General features: G+C 42.5%; 1 protein-coding gene and 1 long non-coding RNA gene across 3 annotated transcripts; one reads left to right on the plus strand and one right to left on the minus strand.

Moving 5' to 3' along the window:
- Positions 1 to 1892: 1892 nt before the first annotated feature.
- TECR (trans-2,3-enoyl-CoA reductase) lies at positions 1893 to 16173 on the plus strand. Of its 2 annotated transcripts, XM_053464291.1 has the most exons (13): positions 1893 to 2034; positions 6782 to 6832; positions 8056 to 8107; positions 8458 to 8502; positions 9163 to 9266; positions 9845 to 9960; positions 10987 to 11092; positions 11594 to 11666; positions 12034 to 12077; positions 12513 to 12570; positions 12674 to 12762; positions 15077 to 15122; positions 15875 to 16173. In XM_053464291.1, exons 1-13 carry the CDS (start codon positions 2020 to 2022, stop codon positions 16000 to 16002), a joined length of 927 nt encoding a protein of 308 aa, XP_053320266.1. In that variant the 5' UTR covers positions 1893 to 2019; the 3' UTR covers positions 16003 to 16173. The 2 variants fall into 2 exon arrangements, with proteins under 2 accessions (XP_053320266.1, XP_053320265.1); XM_053464290.1 differs by lacking the exon at positions 1893 to 2034 and having other exon boundaries at positions 6306 to 6832.
- LOC128491909 (uncharacterized) lies at positions 2241 to 5089 on the minus strand. Its single transcript, XR_008354045.1, has 3 exons — positions 5023 to 5089; positions 4739 to 4923; positions 2241 to 2453 (listed from the first exon to the last, which is right to left on the minus strand). It is a non-coding gene; the product is annotated as an uncharacterized LOC128491909 (long non-coding RNA).
- Positions 16174 to 18945: the final 2772 nt, after the last annotated feature.

Here is an 18945-nt window from a genome sequence, read left to right on the forward strand (position 1 = left end):
TATGTATGACATTATTTTTTATGAATACAATTTAAAAAAGTGATTTTCTTAAAAAAATAACACATTTATTCACATTTTTACAGGTATATAAATTATACACAGCGAGTATCATTAGGAAAAAAAATTCAAAAATATTTGTTAGCAATTTGTAAATCACCCTATATTCCTATATGATTTTGATTTATCTCAAGTTTTCTATGTTTTTTTTTCATTTATTTTATAAACTAACAAATGATCCCATCACACAAAGTACACAATATAAAGGAACAAGTAAACAAGCTTAAAAAAATAATCATGAAATTAAAAAATAAATAAATAAATATATATATATATATATATATATATATATATATATATATATATATATATATATATATTTAAACCTAGGGCTTGGGACCCCAGGAAACACTGGTCATGAGCAGTGTTCCCTCTAAGCGCACATAGCATTTTTAGAGAGCGCACACGTCCAAAAATTGTGCGCACAACAGTTTTTCCCAATAAAGAAAAATACAAAATTTTGGCTCTGGGAAAATTTTTGCACAAGAGAAATTTTCTGCGCACGCCACCTAAGAAAAATTAGATGGAACATTGGTCATGAGACGGGGAACAGTAAAAAAAAACAAAGGAAAAAATTACAAGCACAGTCTTTGTCATCTATCCGTGCATGCGATTGGCTGTAGAAACAATCACATGCATGGATGTGCAAGGGATCTGCTGTAGACTAATCCCCTCGGGTCATATAGCGCTCAATAACAAGGTTTTTTTTTCACACATGGCAGTTATTTGGACCAATGATGTACCACGGAGGATTTATAGTAGGACAAGACTAGATGGACCAACTGGTTCTTATCTGCCATCAAACTCTATGTGTTTCTCACTCAAACATCCTTGGATCAGTTGGACAGTCCACCTGTTTCTGGCAGCAAGGGTTTCGTAATCTATAATCAGGATTACAGTAATAGCAGGTTTCCAGAAACAGAGCATCAAAGATGGTCAGACTTGGGGAAATGGGGTGGTGTTCATACCCGGGAACTCTCTGGGCTTCGCCTGGAGACTCTGGGAGAAGCACCGCTTTACTGGTTTAGGACCGCCAGCGTTGTCAACGGAAACGCCCACCGACGTCAGCTTCGCGTACCCAGGTAGGGTGGTGTTGTCACAGGAGTGGAATGTGGGCTTGGGGTGAGGTGGGATAAATGAGGTAGTTAAAGAGGTGAGTGGGACTTTTTCCTCCTCCTCTAGACTGTCCACAAGAGAGTAGTCTTACTGATGGCTATTTATGTAATTAAGGTACTTTTTTATATTCACGTTTCCTGCTGTTTCTATACACATTATTGAATGGCAGTAGAACCTTCTGATACCATCAGACCCAGGAAACACCCGGAGCTTCTAGAAAAGAGGAAAAAAGGGACAGGAGGATTTGTGTCACTCTCCTCCATAAACTAGGACACTTGGGCGCTATTATATTGGAATGTTTCTACAAACATCAGAAATCATTCACTAAGCAGTGGTAACATGTTTCGGTGATTTTATACATCTTGACAAACAAGGCATTTATAATTAATTATAATTAATTGAGCTACCAATGGCTATATAAATAAAAGTAAATATACATTATTTAATTCGTAATATATATATTAGCATATACATTTTTTTACCACCACTGCTCTACTTTACAAATAAGAACAGGTGCCTGACAGCAGGCACCGCCCTTTCCAAAAGTCAAACATCCCATTGGGTAGCTGTCCACTCTACGCTGCTTGTACGATTGGTTGATTGGGTTGTCAATCATTTAATTCACGTCCTCCATCGTTTATCCGTAACTATGTACGGCGCCGCTCTAACGAAATTCGCACATTGATTGGTTAGACTGCGCATAGCACCGCCCTACAACGCTAATACGGTAGTTTTGATTGGTTACGGGGTATCCTCTCCACTAAGCAAGTGGCGTGCCCCGCCTCTAGCTGAAGCACCGGTGGGTTACGGCAGGTTGACCGCGCTTTATCAACGCTCAGCGGAACCATGAAGCATTATGAGGTAAGAGGAAGCGCCCACCCAGGTGGTCAATACAAAACATCGGATGAAGAGCTGCAAATACACAGACCCCCTTTGTCAGATGCCGTAATCTGCTCAGTCTTGAAAGCATAGTGTGGAACGTGAAGGCTTCCACTCTACGGGTGCTTCGGTGGGACAAGCTAGTTAAAAGCGAAGTCTTCATTGTGGCTAGGAGACATAAGGAAACCTGAAAGAGTGACATGAATACTCGTTAATGACAGTGTGAGAGGCAGTGCCAAAGTGTGAGTTACAGAGTGACAGTGACACGTGTGGAAAGAGACACTCATACTTGTCATGGTGGAGTAACTGCTCGTCCGTTTCTTCCGGAATAATCTTGCAGTGTAGCGCGAACTCAAATCCGGGCTGTAGACTTTATGTAAGAAGGAGGCGTTTTGTTGAACCTGTATTAAAACGATACTTGTGTATAAATTGTAACAACGCTTGCCTTCAGAGTGTAAAGTCCTAAGATAAGAGGAGCAGAGAGTACTTTGTGTCAGGCCTCTGCACTGCTCCATAATGCCATGGTTTCAGAAGGCCAGAGAGGGACTCTTTGATTGACATGTGCTCCGGTAACCAAGATGAGCAGGCATAACCTATTATATTTACACAATTCAATGTATCCCGTTTCCTGTCGTTTCCATACGTATCCTAGCAACACCCGGTTGTACCCATTAAATATCCTGATCTCCCAGGAGATGGGTACACCAGAGGAGGAGAACTTGGGTACCGAGAAGAGACTGTCCCTCCTAATGCACATTTTTTTTAGATGGAGACAGTCTATCGAGCAGCAATGCATTATGGGGGAACCCGTCACTTGCCCTTTAGATTAGTTCCGTGTATCCCCAACATGATCAAGTGCTGATAATATAAGGACCGGAAGCCTCACACCTTCTGCTTATGGACCTAGTTGGTACTGTTCTTAACTTGCTATAATGATTTAAAGGGAAACTCCCTTTAAATTGTTTGTGGTGCCTCTCACCTCTTACAAATGCATGGAGGATTCTGCAGAAGCCCTCCATATGAATTTGCCCCGTCTCTCGACCCCCCCCACTTGATATCCAGACATTCCTCCTGGCACGGCATATTCTGCTGCGCTGACTCGGGGGACCCCCTGGGCCGGGATCTAACAAGACCCCTGTGTGCATGCACAGAAAGTGCTTCCATTGATGTGAGTAGGAGCTCTTTCCTTCCACTGACTGGCTACTTCAACCTCTGACTGCGGAAGGGGTGGGGAGCTGCAGCTGGAGGTTAAATGAGTGCATATGAAAGTACCGTATTTGCTCGATTATAAGACAAGTTTTTTTTCAGAGCAAACAGAAGTCTGCCTATGAGACTAAGATCCATATCCCCCGCAGCGCTCCAGGGGACCTGGATCCTCCTGTCTGATAACCTCAGCTGCTGCCGGCACTTCCCCGGGGGAATTCTCCTCTCTGGCAGCCGGCAAACATCCGCTCGATGGACACAGACAATCCTCTCTGCTGGTGGCACTTCCGCCGGGGCTTCTATGACGGAGCACCGGCGGCACATAACCTTCCGGTGCTCAGTCATAGAAGCCCCACTGGAACCCGCTGCCCCCACTAGACACCAGGGAGTGAGAAGCACTGGTAAGTCGGGGAGTGTTATATGGGGGAGCATAAGGCTTTTCTGGAGGCAGAGTGCCTCCAGAAATGCATTTTAACCTGCCTTTATGCCACTCTGCCCCATGAGGTGGTTAAAAGCCATATAGGAGGGTATAAAGCATTTCTGGAGGCAGAGTGGCATATAGTGGGTTAAAAGGCATATCATGGGGCAGAGTGGCATATAGTGGGTTAAAAGGCATATCATGGGGCAGATGTGCATAACTGGGGGGCAGGTTGGCAAATAAAAGGAAATGAAAACAAAATATATTCCCAATCATAGCTTTTATTAAATATTAAAGTATAGTTAACATGAATTAATGTTTACTGGTAAAACTTTTTTCCTATAGGATTGTCTTATATTCAGGCTTTTTTTTTTCCTCTCAATATTCAGATTTGGGGGGGGTCGTCTTATAATCGAGCAAATATGGTACTTACAACGACTGTGTGTGTGTGTGTGTGTGTGTGTATATATATATATATATATATAGATATATAGATATATAGATATATAGATTCTGAAGCGCTGTGCTACATAACAAGATTATGTACTGAAACAGGCGAGGAGGGCCCTGCTCAATAAGTATGTGTATATATATATATATATAATATATATTGTTCAGGGTGCTCCCTCGTACTCTTGAGTGTCCCTTTTAAACATCTTCTGAAATTCCTTTTCTAAATTCCTATAAATAATGAAATTTTTTTTATTTATTATTATATTTATTTTAAATGACTTGTACTTTAAGTTAAATCTGTGAACTCCTGCCCACCCTGCAGGATGTTTCTTTGCAGCCTTACATGTTACAGATCGTCTCTGCTGTCCGATGGCATGCAGCCTAGCATGTTATTATGCCAGATAGGGGCCGATAAATTGACAAAACTGGAATTGACAGACTAAGCCGAACTGATACACTGGTTAAACCGATACCCAGACAACAATGTACAAGCGGAAATATTTCTCCCTTTTAACTCACATAGCAGGTACTATGGTGCAAGTTTATAATCTCCCCGGATACGTTTGCTTTAAACAGACTCTGTCTGGTCACTATATCCCTATTAGTACTTACTGTGTGGCCCCTCGGTGTCTCCGCTTCCATCCTGCTGTTGGACACCCTGGGCATTTGATTCAGTAGCAGGTTAATGTGGAGTGTTGTTAACCCCTTGTTGTGTCGCTGCTGTGGAAGGCATCTTCGGTCGCTGGCAGAGCAGCTCGGGCTTGGAATTCACATTTGTCTCACTCCGTTTGTGGGTTCTTGGGAGATATACGCTCCCCTTCAAAAATAAAAACACCCAGTTAACCATTTTCCTTTAAAACCAAGCGTTAATGAGGCTAAAACAAATTATAAGTTACCTCTTGGACTTTGTTGATTGCTCGATTAACCCTCAACCAACTGCTATTGACTTCAGTACTGATCTTCACTTTCTAAGTGCGGTGACCAGTCAATCGTTCCTCTGTAGACCTGCAGGTGATCCCATACCATCTGTTCCGGGTTCACAGATGGGTTCTCGCTTGTGCTAGGACAGGAGAATATTACCATAAAAAAAAAAGCGCCTTCTACCATCCACTTGGAGAACATCTTTAAACTGAGCTGTTAAAGCTGACACTAGGGGGCGACACTCTGCTGGACAGTGTAAGGGGTGGTAATCCACTCCTCTCTGATGTGTTGTTTGGGCCAGTTACTCTCCGGTAATAACAATGCAGCGAGCCCGAGGCGGGTGAGCTCTACCTCTGCTGAGATCCGGCCATACTCACCGTCTCTGGTTCAGGACACCTGCGCGGCTGCCTCAATCTCCGAATGTCTCTTTTTTTTCGGCGATGTCTCATGCACAGGGCACACGCTCTTTCCCGGTCGCCGGGGTGTCTTGCCTACGATGTGTAGGGGGAGGTGCTGTGGGGGAGCGCTCTATATTTAGAGTGCTGGGACTGAGCCCAGATATTTGCTGATATCAATGAATACCACGAGACGGCTATGGAGGTGTAGAGAGACATCCTGAGAGCGCGATGGCAGGAGAAGAAACGTACGAGGAGATTGGGATGACACATACTGATATTATTTATAGGCAAAGGGGTTGGAAAAAGATAAAGGCCGGCACAGAGGGTGTTGATTCTTCTAAAATGAATAGAATACCTAATATTTTACACAGATTTATTATTTAATTGGGGTCGCTGTACAGGGGGATAGGCTTTCAGTGTCTGTTTAGTATCTATCTGTGGGTTTACGATGGAAGGATAGGTTGAAGGGGTCAAAGTAGGTAGTAACTGTGCTGGTCCCAGCACTTTAGGAGCTCTGTGGAGGGGGGGGTCTCAATGTGTAGGGTCTCTTCTCTGTGGGTGGCAGTCTCGGGAACTGGGAGCAGATGTGAAAGAGACTAGCGAGTGATAAATATAGAGACCTGCTTCATATTACATCTGGGGACCAAGGAATAGCGAGAAAGAGGGGGGAACGGACGGCAAGAGACTGGGGGGGGAACACAGATAGTGCCGGAGGGTTAGTCTTAGACTAGGGGGAGAGAGGGAGATCGTAGGGGGTGAGAGACTTGGTTTCAAAGAGAACTCCAGTTGGGACAAAGAAAGTGTAGTTCACGTCAAGATACCGAAAGTGACTTGGTAGAAACGCTCGTATCTGAATAGAAAGGCTTAGTAGATAGAGGTGCTTATCAGTGGAAAGCGGAGGAAGAGCGGGCTGCCTCTCGGATAGACCGCAAGGAATGCATTTTGCTTGTCGCAGGTTGTTTAGAGAGGAAGGTGTTGACAGAGCAAGCGAGCAGAAAGAATGCTGATATTGCAGTAAGTCTGCAAGAAAGCAAGTACATTGGATATACCGCACGTTTAACGTTCTGGCAAGAAAGCAAGAGACGTGTAGAGGCTTTTCAGACGCTCCCGGACAGACGTTGTACAAAGTGTTGGGGAGAAGTCGTTAGGCAGTCCAGAGGAGGGGAAAGTTAATTTAGGTTTCGGCACCGATACGTAAACCAAACGCGCGGTCATGGATATGAACTCTGTGATTTCGGTGATGCGAGAGCCACCGAAAACCCCCTCAGACACGGCCGCCAAGCGCATGCAAAGCAAACCTGTAAAGAGAACTAAACGTGCCACTGTTTATTTTGAGGTGGAGATCCTGGATGCCAAGACACGGGAAAAGCTGTGTTTCCTGGACAAGGTAAGGACCTCTTATAATGGGGGGGGAAATAATAACGGGGTGGGGGCCATTAAAAGGCCACGTGAGAGGGAATGGGGAGGGGTTTGGATATTGGCCACAGATGGGGCAATCGCCAGCGTAGGGAACAGTGGCTACAGAAGGACAGAGGTCAAAGTACTGTCTCACATGAAGCCACTGGTCATCCAACACCAGCTGTTGGAACAACAACTACTGCATCTGTTGGCTTTGCTTGTCTTGGGATGCTTAGAGTTGTCGTCTGTCAACTGATGGATGGTCACCATACCTGGGAACTTTCTAAATGAGCAAGCAGCGAGACCTTTTAAATATTAACCCTAGCCAATTGTGAAGAAACTATGTTGTGACTTGTCAAATGTTTACCGTAATGGCTTTAATAGTGGCCCTCATGGAAACCTTGACTTTTAGAGATCTTAATTGAGTCACCTGCATTCAAGCAGGGATATCAACCATAACATACTGGGAGTTTTAGATATGATCAAAGCAGTGTTGAATACAAAGGAGTCATTTCTAAGTGACCCTGAAAATCTGCCCCTTCACCCTGAGATTGGGACAAAACCCTGAGAGTTCCCAGGTATGATGGTCACATTTCTATAGGATAAAGAAGGCCTTATCGAGGTCCATAATGACTCTGTATGCTATGACATAAACATTGGGTTGTCTAAATTTTGTACATGCATGCATAAATATTTTGTACAACTTTTTTTTGTGTGATTAAAACTAAAACTTGTTTTCAGTTTCAACAAAAATATATTGGCGAACGTATTGTGATATCCTTAGCACGATATATGTATTCCAACAGAGTAAAAATGTATATACTAAAAATATTACATTTCATATCCGTTACATTTCTCCCCCAGCTAAAATGGTTTATTCTTATTGTTGCGACCCGTTTTTATAACAAAGAAAAAAAAAAAGTATACTTATATGTATTTTATAATGTATATGCTTATCTTTTTATTATGTATTAATAGAAAGGTAAGCATACTTTTTAGTTTTTTATTATTTTTTATTTTTATACCAATTGCTTTAGAACTTCACGTGTTAAGCTTTTTCTTCTACTTTTATTTTAGTAAAATTTTATTTAATTTTTATATAATTCATCTGATTTAATTAAAAGAAGCTCCCGGATATTCTATTTTGTATGGAACCGTATATTTAGACGTGCGCTGGATATTATACAGTCTGCTCTTTTCCTTGGTTTTCAGGTGGAGCCGCATTCCACCATTGCCGAGATAAAGAACATGTTCACCAAATTCCGTAGGTATTTAAACGAGGTACCTCTAATCCTCGAGGGCCGGGACCTCGCGGGATGATTAGGAGCTGTTAACATCGCTGAACATTAGCCGTGTCCGTAGCGTTCCGTCTCAACACATGCTCTGGAAGCCAGAGAGCTTAACGAGCCATTGTGAATTTACAATGAAAACATTGGTGTCATTTTTAAAAGGCAACGTTCCACCTACTCTATTGAATTTTACTCCGTTGTAGCTAAATGCTGCTAGATGGGCTGAATGGGTCTTATCTGCAAATTTTTATGTTTCCATGTGTGTATTTTTTTTTTAAACCATATATTTTCTCTAGTAATGCTGCTTTTCTCATTGTCTTTCTAGACCCAGAGTGGTATCCTGCCCGTCAATCCCTGCGTCTGGACCCCAGTAAGTAATGCAAAAGTGTGTTGGCTTGCGCATTATATCTGGTGGGTGGCTGTGACTTACAAAAAAAAATGGCCCTGGTGTCTTTAATTTATAGGTTTCAAAGGTTTGGGGTCACTTAGCTGCTTTCATGGGAAAACAAGGGCATTTCTATCTTCGTCAATAAGTGCCATTGGAACACAGGAGTGATGGGTGTGATAAAAAGGCTTCTGTACACCTATGAAGATATTCCATTAAAAATCAGCTACAATAGTCGTTTATGACATTAACCCCATCCATGCTGGTTTTCTCATCCATTTCATGTTAATTTAATGTATAAAATGTGTTTCTCTTTCAAAAACAAATTTCTTAGTGAACCACAAAATTGAACGTGTGTGTGTATGGATGTATACGTGTGTGACCGTGAACTGGCCATCTCTCACACCGGCAAATGCCTGGTGAGCCAGTAGCCAATTGGAGTGCTGATTGGGGGTTTCCATTGTGTGGCCCCTGGGTGGTAATGCGTGGCCGCACACTGACGTGGGCTGCTTAGTCATCCCCAGCGCTGCCCTGATTATATGTGCGGCCATGCAGGGTTAAATAACATATGTTTTGGATCATTTGTTTACATGCTTCCAATAGTGTGTGCTCTGCTCTAATGTAACCTGTTGCTGTATGTCACAGAGGGCCGCTCGCTGAAGGACGAGGACATTCTGCAGAATCTGCCCGTGGGGACAACAGCAACTCTATACTTCCGAGACCTGGGAGCCCAGATCAGCTGGGTCACCGTGAGTGAACTCGTATAGACATTGCCGGCTGTCAGCGTGCGCACAACGTAACCGTATCGGTCTTGCTGGCCGACAGTGTGCGCGGAACGTAACAATACAGACCTCGCTGTCAGATGACGAATACTTTGCAGGATCAACATATTTGGAGGACTCGGTGATCTCAATGTATAGCTTGGATGGGAGATGTCATAGAAATGTTTAAACATATAAAGGGAGGGCAGTTTAATGAGGAGGAGAAGTGTTGGAGCGATTGTCAGCTGATATACCTTCTAGGAGAATCCATTAGGAGAAATGCTTTTATATGCAACACCTGAGAACATCAAATTATTACGATATTAACACACAAGTCGCTAAATACCTATGTTCGCCCACATAACATGCACAAGTAAATGCTGACACCTATCTAAAATCTCTTAATGATAACTTAAATCGAGGCATTGCTTTATATACCGTCGTTGGACAGTGTGTATAGATCCAAGGCTTTGCTATGCGTCACAATGCAATGTCTGGGTGCAGCTATGTAATCTGTCTCTCTAGAGTAACGCTCTGTACCCCCCTCGCTCCTTGTGTCCATGCAGGTATTTCTCACAGAGTACGCCGGACCCCTGATCATATACCTGCTGTTCTACTTTAGAGTTCCTTTTATTTACGGCCCCAAATATGACTTCATTGCAAGCCGACACACGGTCGTACAGTAAGTGTTATCCACCTTGTCCTAAAATGTTTTGTGTGTCCATCAGGTTGCATCATGCATGTATCATATACCGTATTGGCTCGAATATAGGCTGCACTTTTTTCCCCCGCTTTAAGTCTTTAAAGTGGGGGTGCGGCCTATATTCGGGGTCTAGCGCCCGATGTCCGGGACATGCGTTCCCGGGCGCCGGGCAGGCAGCGGGGTTAGGATACAGATCCCCCGCAGCGGTGCAGGGGACCTGCATCCTACTCCCCGATACGCTCAGACAGCCTCCCCTGCCAGCACTTCCCATGGGGGGGGCGGGTGCCGGCACGGGAGGTTGTCTAAGCGCATCGTCCGCACGATGCGTTTTACAACCCCCCCCCCCCCCGGGACTTACCGGAGCAGACTCCCGGGTGTCTTGCGGGGGACATCTACGCAATACGCGTATACAACTTCCGGTGCCGGCACATCCAGTGCCGGCACCGGAAGTTGTATTGCGTAGATGTCCCCCGCCGGCCACGCAAGACACCCGGGAGTCTGCTCCGGTAAGTCGGGGGGGGGGGGCAGAGGAGGACAGTGGTAGCATATCTCGGGGAGGGAGGGCAGTGCTAGCGTATCTCGGGGAGGGAGGGCAGTGGTAGCATGTTTTTTTGGTGCTTTTTTAAAGAAAAAAACTTTTTCTTTAAAAAAGCACCAAACTTTTAGGGTGCGGCCTATATACGGGGGCGGCCTATATCCGAGCCAATACGGTATATGGGTAATGTCTGCCCGTGTGTACTGCCACCTAGTGGTAAGACTGTAGAATTGTAATTATGAGTCAGTATAATTCGATTTTTAGCTTTTCCCTTGGTACCTGATACGACACAAGAGATTTCTTTTAACAAGCAAATGTATCGCGGCTAAAGTGCCCAGAATTATTGTCCTGTGTCTGCATCCACAACTTGGAAGAGATGGTATTCTGCAGGCTGTCCGTATCTGTCCTCCCAGTTTTCTAGGTTATTCCCTCTATAATCTACATTTTAAGAGTCTTCTATCTCATTGCAGCCTGGCGTGTATATGTCACTCGTTTCATTACGTTAAACGTCTTCTGGAAACTCTATTTGTCCATCGCTTCTCTCATGGTACGATGCCACTGAGGAACATCTTCAAGGTAATGGCACCACGGATTTGATTTAATAATTTATTTATAATATAGCAATTTAATATAGAAAAAAAACAAACATACCGTTTCTGTGAATTAAGCTCTAGACCCCAATTCATTTTTGAATGCATGCTGGAGTACATTTTGCACCAACTCTAATGTAGCTACTGAGCATGAAGTACGCATATGAATGCACAATGGACATAAATATGAATTTAACCGGAACAAAGGTCCGTAGTGGACATCTTAAATTAGGTTTTTTTTAAAAGGGACACTGAAATTTAAGTCATGATGGATTCGCTGGATTAAAGAACTACCAGCATAGCTGGTTGAATGGTATACAGTATGGTGATCTTCAATGATTACACTAGGGATTCATTTTTTTTAATAGAAAATGCATTTTTTGGTGCCATAAGTGACTCTCGCGTTCTCTAGTCTGTTTTATTCATTATTACTGAACATGCAAGAGGGTTTCCGCAATGCCCATGCTGAAATCAATTTGTTTTGCAGAACTGTATGTATTACTGGGGCTTTGCTGCCTGGATGGCCTACTACATAAATCACCCTCTCTATACGCCTCCAAGTGAGTACATGTGATTATATCTTATACGCTGCTGTCTGCCCTAGAGAGGTTTTTTCTACTTTGTAGTTTAGACATAAAATAATCAAACCGGAAAGCTTCAGCCCCGCAGAGACGTTTGGAGATGTGTTTAAAAGTTGAAGAACTTTGCTAACAGAATGTATAGATCAACACTTTACTACATAAAGTGGACCCTAGCCATGTCTGTCCTGTAGAGGCGCATCAACATGGACAGCACAAGGGCTCGTGATACAATGTGGATGGTGAAGGGCCTGGCTCTTGATTTTTCTAATGCAGTTAGGCACCGGGTAGGCTGTTGCATGCTTATCACAAAACTAATTATAACTTTGGTGTTTAATGTCTCTGGCAGTGTTTGGAGATGAGCAAGTGAAGTTGGCGCTCATTATTTTCCTGGTAAGAAAGGCACTGTATATGCGTTCCTCTTTTATGACGTGTGTTGTCGCCAATATCTGGTGTTTTTGATGAATTCCAGCTGTACATATGTGTCGCACACGCGCTGGACATTAGCAGCCGTGCTCTTTCTCGGACACAATGTTATCAATGCCTTGATTTGCCTATCTAAGGCAAGGTCTGACAAACGCAAGGAGCCAGGGAGCTTTGAATATGTTATTTGATCACTAACAGCCCCTAAAAACTTTGTTGATGGCAATTTAAAAATGTATAGCAATCCAGCATATTCTTCCAAGGCTCTTATGTTGCAAACATTTGTCAGCCCATTGTCCAAAGAGCGAATTGGTATTCTGCATCAGCTAAAAGGCACTGATTAAGCAGTCATATACGTAACTAGTATCACAAATCCCATAATTTCTAATTTTTTTTTTTTAATAGTTCTGTCAATTGGGTAATTTCTCAATTCACATCGCCCTGAGGAACCTACGACCTGCTGGTGAGTGTTAGTGTTACTCACATTGTAATCGATGCATGTTCTTGATGCTTTCTTCCGTATCTTAAACAATTAATTCTGTCTGATCCTCCTTGCTCTCTCTCAGGCTCAAAAACACGGAAGATACCGTTCCCAACCCGAAATCCCTTCACATGGCTGTTCCTGCTGGTGTCCTGCCCTAACTACACATACGAGGTAACTTTTATGGGGGGGGGGATGGACCTTCTTTGCAAGCCACTCTCTTTGTGGTGGGCTACTTAATAATGGGGGGATCTAGTGTATATTTCCACTTTTGGCCGTCGATGCTCTGGGTGACCATAGTCTCTTACTGGCAGGAAAGTAACAATTTCAGCTTCTGTCTAATAACTCTACCAAGGCAATCACACAAATGGTTTACATTCAAGAAAGCGAGACTTAAATGGATTATAATATAATGGATTGTTTTAAGCATAGAATACAGTGAAATAGGTTAGCATTGAAGAAACTGACTTTATTTAAGTTTGTTCCAATAAACTTTCTTTTTGCAGATAATAAGGTCATTGTTGTCAGTCGTGGGACTTTCCCTGCACAAAAGTTGATTCTTTTTGGCAATACTATTGAAGCGTGTTTGACTAATGAATGTCTACTCGTCATAGTGTCTTATCTATTCGATTGTGCTGAGATACCAGGATAAGAACCAATATGCAGCTGTCTGAAAGCAGTAAAAAGTACAGAAGTTTTAAAATGGGAAACATCACTTTAGTGTTTGAACCTTTTGCTGTAAATATTTAAGCTAATCCTGGGATTTCAAGCTTTCCAGTTAAAGATGGTCACCTTAGTCTTGTTTGCAGATGATACTTTGGCTTCACCAAATTTTTCTCTCCCCATCGCTACTGGCCCTATTTAGGCAAAATGTGATGGTGTCCTATATTGTAATGTTAATATGTGTAAATCCCAGGCTTTAGATCTGAATGTTGGCAGTGAACTAAATAAAAACGTAACAAGTGAGCGATGCGCAAAAAATAAAGTAAAAATATAAATAAACTAAACCAAAAAAAAAACAAAGCACAATGTGAAAATGCTGGAAAACCCCGATATTGTTTCACAAAATATAAAAGGGAAAAAAACCTACACCGGTGACTGCGCCCCTTACACCGAATACGTGTGAAAATAAACAAAGTAAGTGTAAATATATATACAGGATCAACAGGATGCAGCATAAAAGACTCCAAATTGCGTATAAGTGCAAGCAGGGGGTCTTCTATCTCTCAAAGAAGGCCATTCAGAAGATAGAAGACCCCTTAGGCTTGGGATAAGCCCTAATAAACGTCCATTTTTTTTCAACTTTGGAAGTCTGTTTTTAACGTATTACACTATTCCTGTTCTATTTTTAATTTTTTCATGTTTATACCTGGCATGCCATTTGGCGTCTTCTATGCTTCATCCTGCTGGTGGTGTGTATGTGTATATATTTACACTTTGTTTTTTTTCCACACTTATTTGGTGTGAGGGGCGAATGTTTTTAGTAGAAGACTAATTTAGCTGACTGAAAAGTTTGAATAAAAACATGATTTCCCAACGTATTTAGGTATCAGACTGCCTAGAACACTCTGCATGCTTAACTCGCTGAGCTTTGAAACAACCTGGAAACAAAAAAGGAGGACATATTTAGCTGGACGCACTTTGAATTATCATAATTGGGCAAAATTGCTGCCCAAGCTTTTCTACGTTATACGCACATTTAATAAAGTCAGAAGCAAATCCTGAGTTTCTAAGAATGCCATGTTTGTTCCAAAAATTTCTCTGTAACAGTCAAATTTCATACAGAACATGGCTCCCCATCTTGGGTGAATGTGGTATTTACAAACTCGCCATCTTCTGCAAACTCTTCCGTGATTAGATATATCCCGGCCGGCTTCACTGCACCCAATTGCCGCAAGGGGATCTCTGTGATCCTGGTTGATTTTCTGCTGCTATGCCAGCATCTTAGGTCACCCCATGGCTACCAAGCTCCCTCATATGAGGGCATGAAAGCGGGAGTTTTGAGGCGGAGGAATGAGAGGGGTTTCCTGATGCACAAACCATATTGAGTTACAGAAGTAAATAACCTGAAACTTCTGTGATTGTCACATATGATTAATGGGTTCCCCTCGAAGCGTTGGGCAGGAAGGCTCAATGTTATACAGATGGCCAAACTTGTAAAACCTTCCATGATGGCTTCTCCTATTCTACCAGGAAGTTGGTTGAAGACTTTCTGTTGGCAATCGGAATCTGTTAACTCCCCACAGTGTCTGATACCTAAATATTCTAAAGACTCACAGGATCGTGGAGAACATGTCCCATTCCGTGGCTGGCACCTCAGATCAATAAAATATGGACCTCTTGGCTAGTGAGTGAGGAATTCGCTTACATGTGAGCTTTCAGAGCAGAGGAAGAGTCTGAGATTACGTTCTATACAATATTACATTAATGTAATACTATTTAAGGCACATTTTGGAGTCTGTAAGAACTTGGCTTCTCTCTTTCTCAGGTTGGCTCATGGATTGGTTTTGCGATCATGACCCAGTGTGTCCCAGGTGAGTCTCTTCTTCCTCCCTCCAGGCTAAAACAGAGTGACGCGCAGCCAGTGTTTTATTATTTTTGTTCCGGAAAGCGTCCGATGAATAGAAAAGCATTGGCATTGGCATTTTCCACTGGGCATAAAACCCATCCCCATTCTTTATCAGTTCGTATGTATCTAATTGTATGAACAATCTTGACCAAAATGAGTTTGGTCTCTAAATAAAGGTAATGAACTAAATTATGATGAAGAAAATACCGTTTAAAAATGCCTGTTTTGGGTATAAATAATTAGGGGTTCACTCAGTATATGGTCATATATTTATTTGCCTGACCACCTCAGTCTTATATAATCCTGAGTCCTATGTGATCCTAACATGGCTGTATTGCCTACCATGGCGATGAATGGGGTACTACATTATTTTTAAACCCCATGAGACTCCCCTGCAAGTTATAGCCCCTTTTGGACTCCATTAATGACACATCCCTGTGGAAGTTGGTCTGGATCTCACAAAGCCTGGTTGAACCCGTTGGGTTGTCAGCATTAGAGGTGGGTGGGATGCTGCTATTGGGGAAGGAACAACTAGCAAATGCTCCTGGGGACCACTTCTGCTCCTTATTCATTACCTGATATTGGCTCTAGAGCAACTATTGTCCACCATATCGCATAAAAACACTTGTAGGAGCATGCGTTGCCCCATTCACAATTTTACTTTCCATCTTTTGTGTAGCTGTTACCCTGTAATATTTTTAACTCTTTGTCTTTCAGTTGCCCTCTTCAGCCTGGTTGGATTCATTCAAATGACCATTTGGGCCAAAGGAAAACATCGTAGTTACCTAAAGGAGTTCAAAGACTACCCTCCCCTGCGCTCACCCATAGTTCCTTTTATCCTGTGACCTCTGACCTCTCCCTTGTAAACTCTTTAACCCAATGAACAGCCTAGGTTCCCACTAATACTGTATTTTACCCATGACCTGCTACATGTATGCACTGACATCTAAACTACTGCACTGGCCTTCATCCTGCAGCCCCGTTGGTCCGTACATAGAATAAACATATCTTATTAAGCTTGTGTCCCTTCTATGTGACCCTAACACTATCCGTGGAAAGACATGTATAACAGGTAACAATGTGCATGGCTGCGTCATAATAAAAAAAAAAGAGGCAGTGTGGCTTCATAGTCTTAAACGTATACTGAGGTTTTATATGTCAGTGTTACAAATTTGTGGACAATCCGTGTTCATAACAGGTACTCTGCCTTCCGTGTCCGCTTGTTGGGGGCAGCAGTCTGAACTGCTTGAAATTCTGCATGAGCCTTGACCAAAGCTTCCAAAAACGGCCAATCCCTACCCAGGTTAATAAAACGTCAGAACAGTAGTGGGTCTGCTCATTTGATGGTGGGTCCTCCCCAAACGACAACATTGTCCTTTGATCAAGTATGTGTATAAAGGACCGGACTGGGAATGAAAAGCAGCCCTGGAAACATTTGGAGACCAGCCCCATATAGTTTATCTTGCGGTCGAGCTCTTGTACCCGCACGCACCCCTTATACATACCCGAGTCACACTATTTGCCATACAAATAACTATAAAACATTATTTTTATCACATTATTGGTATTAAAATGTCAGAAAGCAAAATTGTTAAAAGGCCCTAATAAATTAAATACATTAGACACAATGGAATCAAAACATTTACTACTGCAAACATTTTTAGATGAAAAAGTTCCATTTTATTCATCTTAACACCACATCTGTTATAGCACTGCATCATCCAATGAATACCTCATCCCAGATACATTGTTAATTAAAAAATACAGTTCATGGTGCAAAGTGGTCTGTGGTATGTTTATGTGAAAGGTTCTCTCTTAAGGTGGAAGGACTATGAAACCAACAGGAATAATGAAATCAGGTCTTGCAACTAAATTGGGTTTCACTCTGAAGATCCCAACCACCATTCAAGTTTCTGTGATTAATCCTTTGTGATAAAATATGCGGATTGAAATAAGAGTAAATAACACAAAACCTTTACTTTTTCTCTCACTGATTTTTGGGCCTAGAACGTTTTGTCCTTTGAAGTGACTACAAATTCAAGAGGGCGTTTTATCTCTGGATAAGTTAACATTAAATCAATGTATTACTACAGTAAATACAATGCACACACCGACACCCAGACACACACACACACAAGGACAGGCTCTACCACACCAACACCCAAACACACAAGGAAAGGCTCTGCCACACCGACACCCAAACGCACACACCAGGACAGGCTCTACCACACCGACACCCAAACACACACACGCCAGGACAGGTTCTTTCACACCAACACTCTAATAATAGTAAATATTAATTCATGTAAACTATTTTTTCATATTTAATAAAATCTATGATTGAGAAAAATGTTTTTTTTTTGTTTTTATTTCCTTTTATTTGCCAACCTGCCCCCTCCCCCTTTATACACATCTGCCCCAGGCTTGCCACACTGCCCCCAGAAATTCTCCGGCAGGGTTAAAAGGCATTTCTAGAGGCATAAAGGGGGTTAAAAGGCATATCATGGGGCGCTCTGCCTCCAGAAAAGCCTTATGCCCCCCATATAACACTCCCCCCTGACTTACCACTGCTTCTGACTGCCTGGTGTCTGGTGGGGGCAGCGGGTGGAGGCTGGCGTTCATGAAATTAAAGTGGCCCCTTTAATTTCATTAGGCGGAAGCGGCCGCTTTCAATCCCGCTTGCAGCCGCTCAGCGGCTGTTTTGAGCTTTGCACGCGCGGCGGAGGCTTTGAATGTTGGTCGGCCCGGTGGGCCAGTCCGGCCCTGTGTGTACGTGTATATTTATAAAGTGCAGATTTGAGCTGAAGCTGCTTCTTTTCATTGCGGGGAAATGCATTCACAACCTCAGCTGCTCCACCAACAACGCTAGAAAGCACATCTTTTACAGATGGGATAAAAAGCCACTGGGGTTGCCGTTTTTTTCCCCCTTCATTTGTTCATATCTGTGTGAATCGCCATGAAATATGTAGTCCCATAGAGCCTTATGTACTTCTACAGAGTACACTCGGCGCAGGCAGTAAAGGGAAGAAAGTAAAACACAATTCACCTGCAAACCCTCCCTGGTGAATAAGACCTATTGTTCTGTGTCTTAGATGTCTACTAATGAAAACTGAGTGGCATGCAACCCAGATCTAACTAACTTGCATAGCATAAAATCCACAATGGACAAAGCCCTGTGAAAAAAAGAAAACAAAAATACGCTCCTGAAAGACAGAATTTATACATTTTATTAACTCGAATTAAGAAGTGTTTCAGTTTAAGCATGTTTTATTTTGACATTAACATATCTGTTTTTTAGAGTGTACTAAGACTTATTTAATACTGACAAGCTTTCCATGTGCAGGTGAAGAGGTTTTACTTAGAACTCTCAAAACACCCTACACAAGCCAAGAAACTGGGGCACATTAAAAAAGTATTGCTCCCATATGTCACATAACCGCAGCATTCTTATTAAAAATCCAAAATATTATTGAACCAAGAACTCTTTTTAACACCTCTTACTCTCCTTGCTTAATGTCAAGACCTTGCTGCCCTTGGAGCCTTTTATATCACTATAAGTTGTTATAATTATCTATAGTTAGAACCTCACTGAAAAAGGAACACTTTTGGTCCATAGAGAAGACCAAGCAAGAGTGTGAGAATAACGGGTTATAGAGAACCACCTTCTTCCTCTACTAAAAGGACCGGCTTATAATCATCTTAAAAGTAAAGGTACATTAAGGTCTCCTTTGTTGTTTTTTTCCCCATTTCCCACCCTTCCCAGCATTCCTTGGAACTCTGATCCAGCG

The sequence above is a fragment of the Spea bombifrons genome, chromosome 4, assembly GCF_027358695.1.
Source record: "Spea bombifrons isolate aSpeBom1 chromosome 4, aSpeBom1.2.pri, whole genome shotgun sequence".
NCBI lineage: Eukaryota > Metazoa > Chordata > Amphibia > Anura > Pelobatidae > Spea > Spea bombifrons.

Excerpts from the sequence above, each read along its gene's own strand:
- TECR (XM_053464290.1), top strand. The coding sequence starts at position 6,659 with ATGGATATGAACTCTGTGATTTCGGTGATGCGAGAGCCACCGAAAACC. Across the intron at positions 6,833-8,055 it reads AGCTGTGTTTCCTGGACAAG|GTGGAGCCGCATTCCACCAT; the intron begins GTAAGGACCTCT and ends CTTGGTTTTCAG. Across the intron at positions 11,667-12,033 it reads CCCTCTCTATACGCCTCCAA|TGTTTGGAGATGAGCAAGTG; the intron begins GTGAGTACATGT and ends TGTCTCTGGCAG.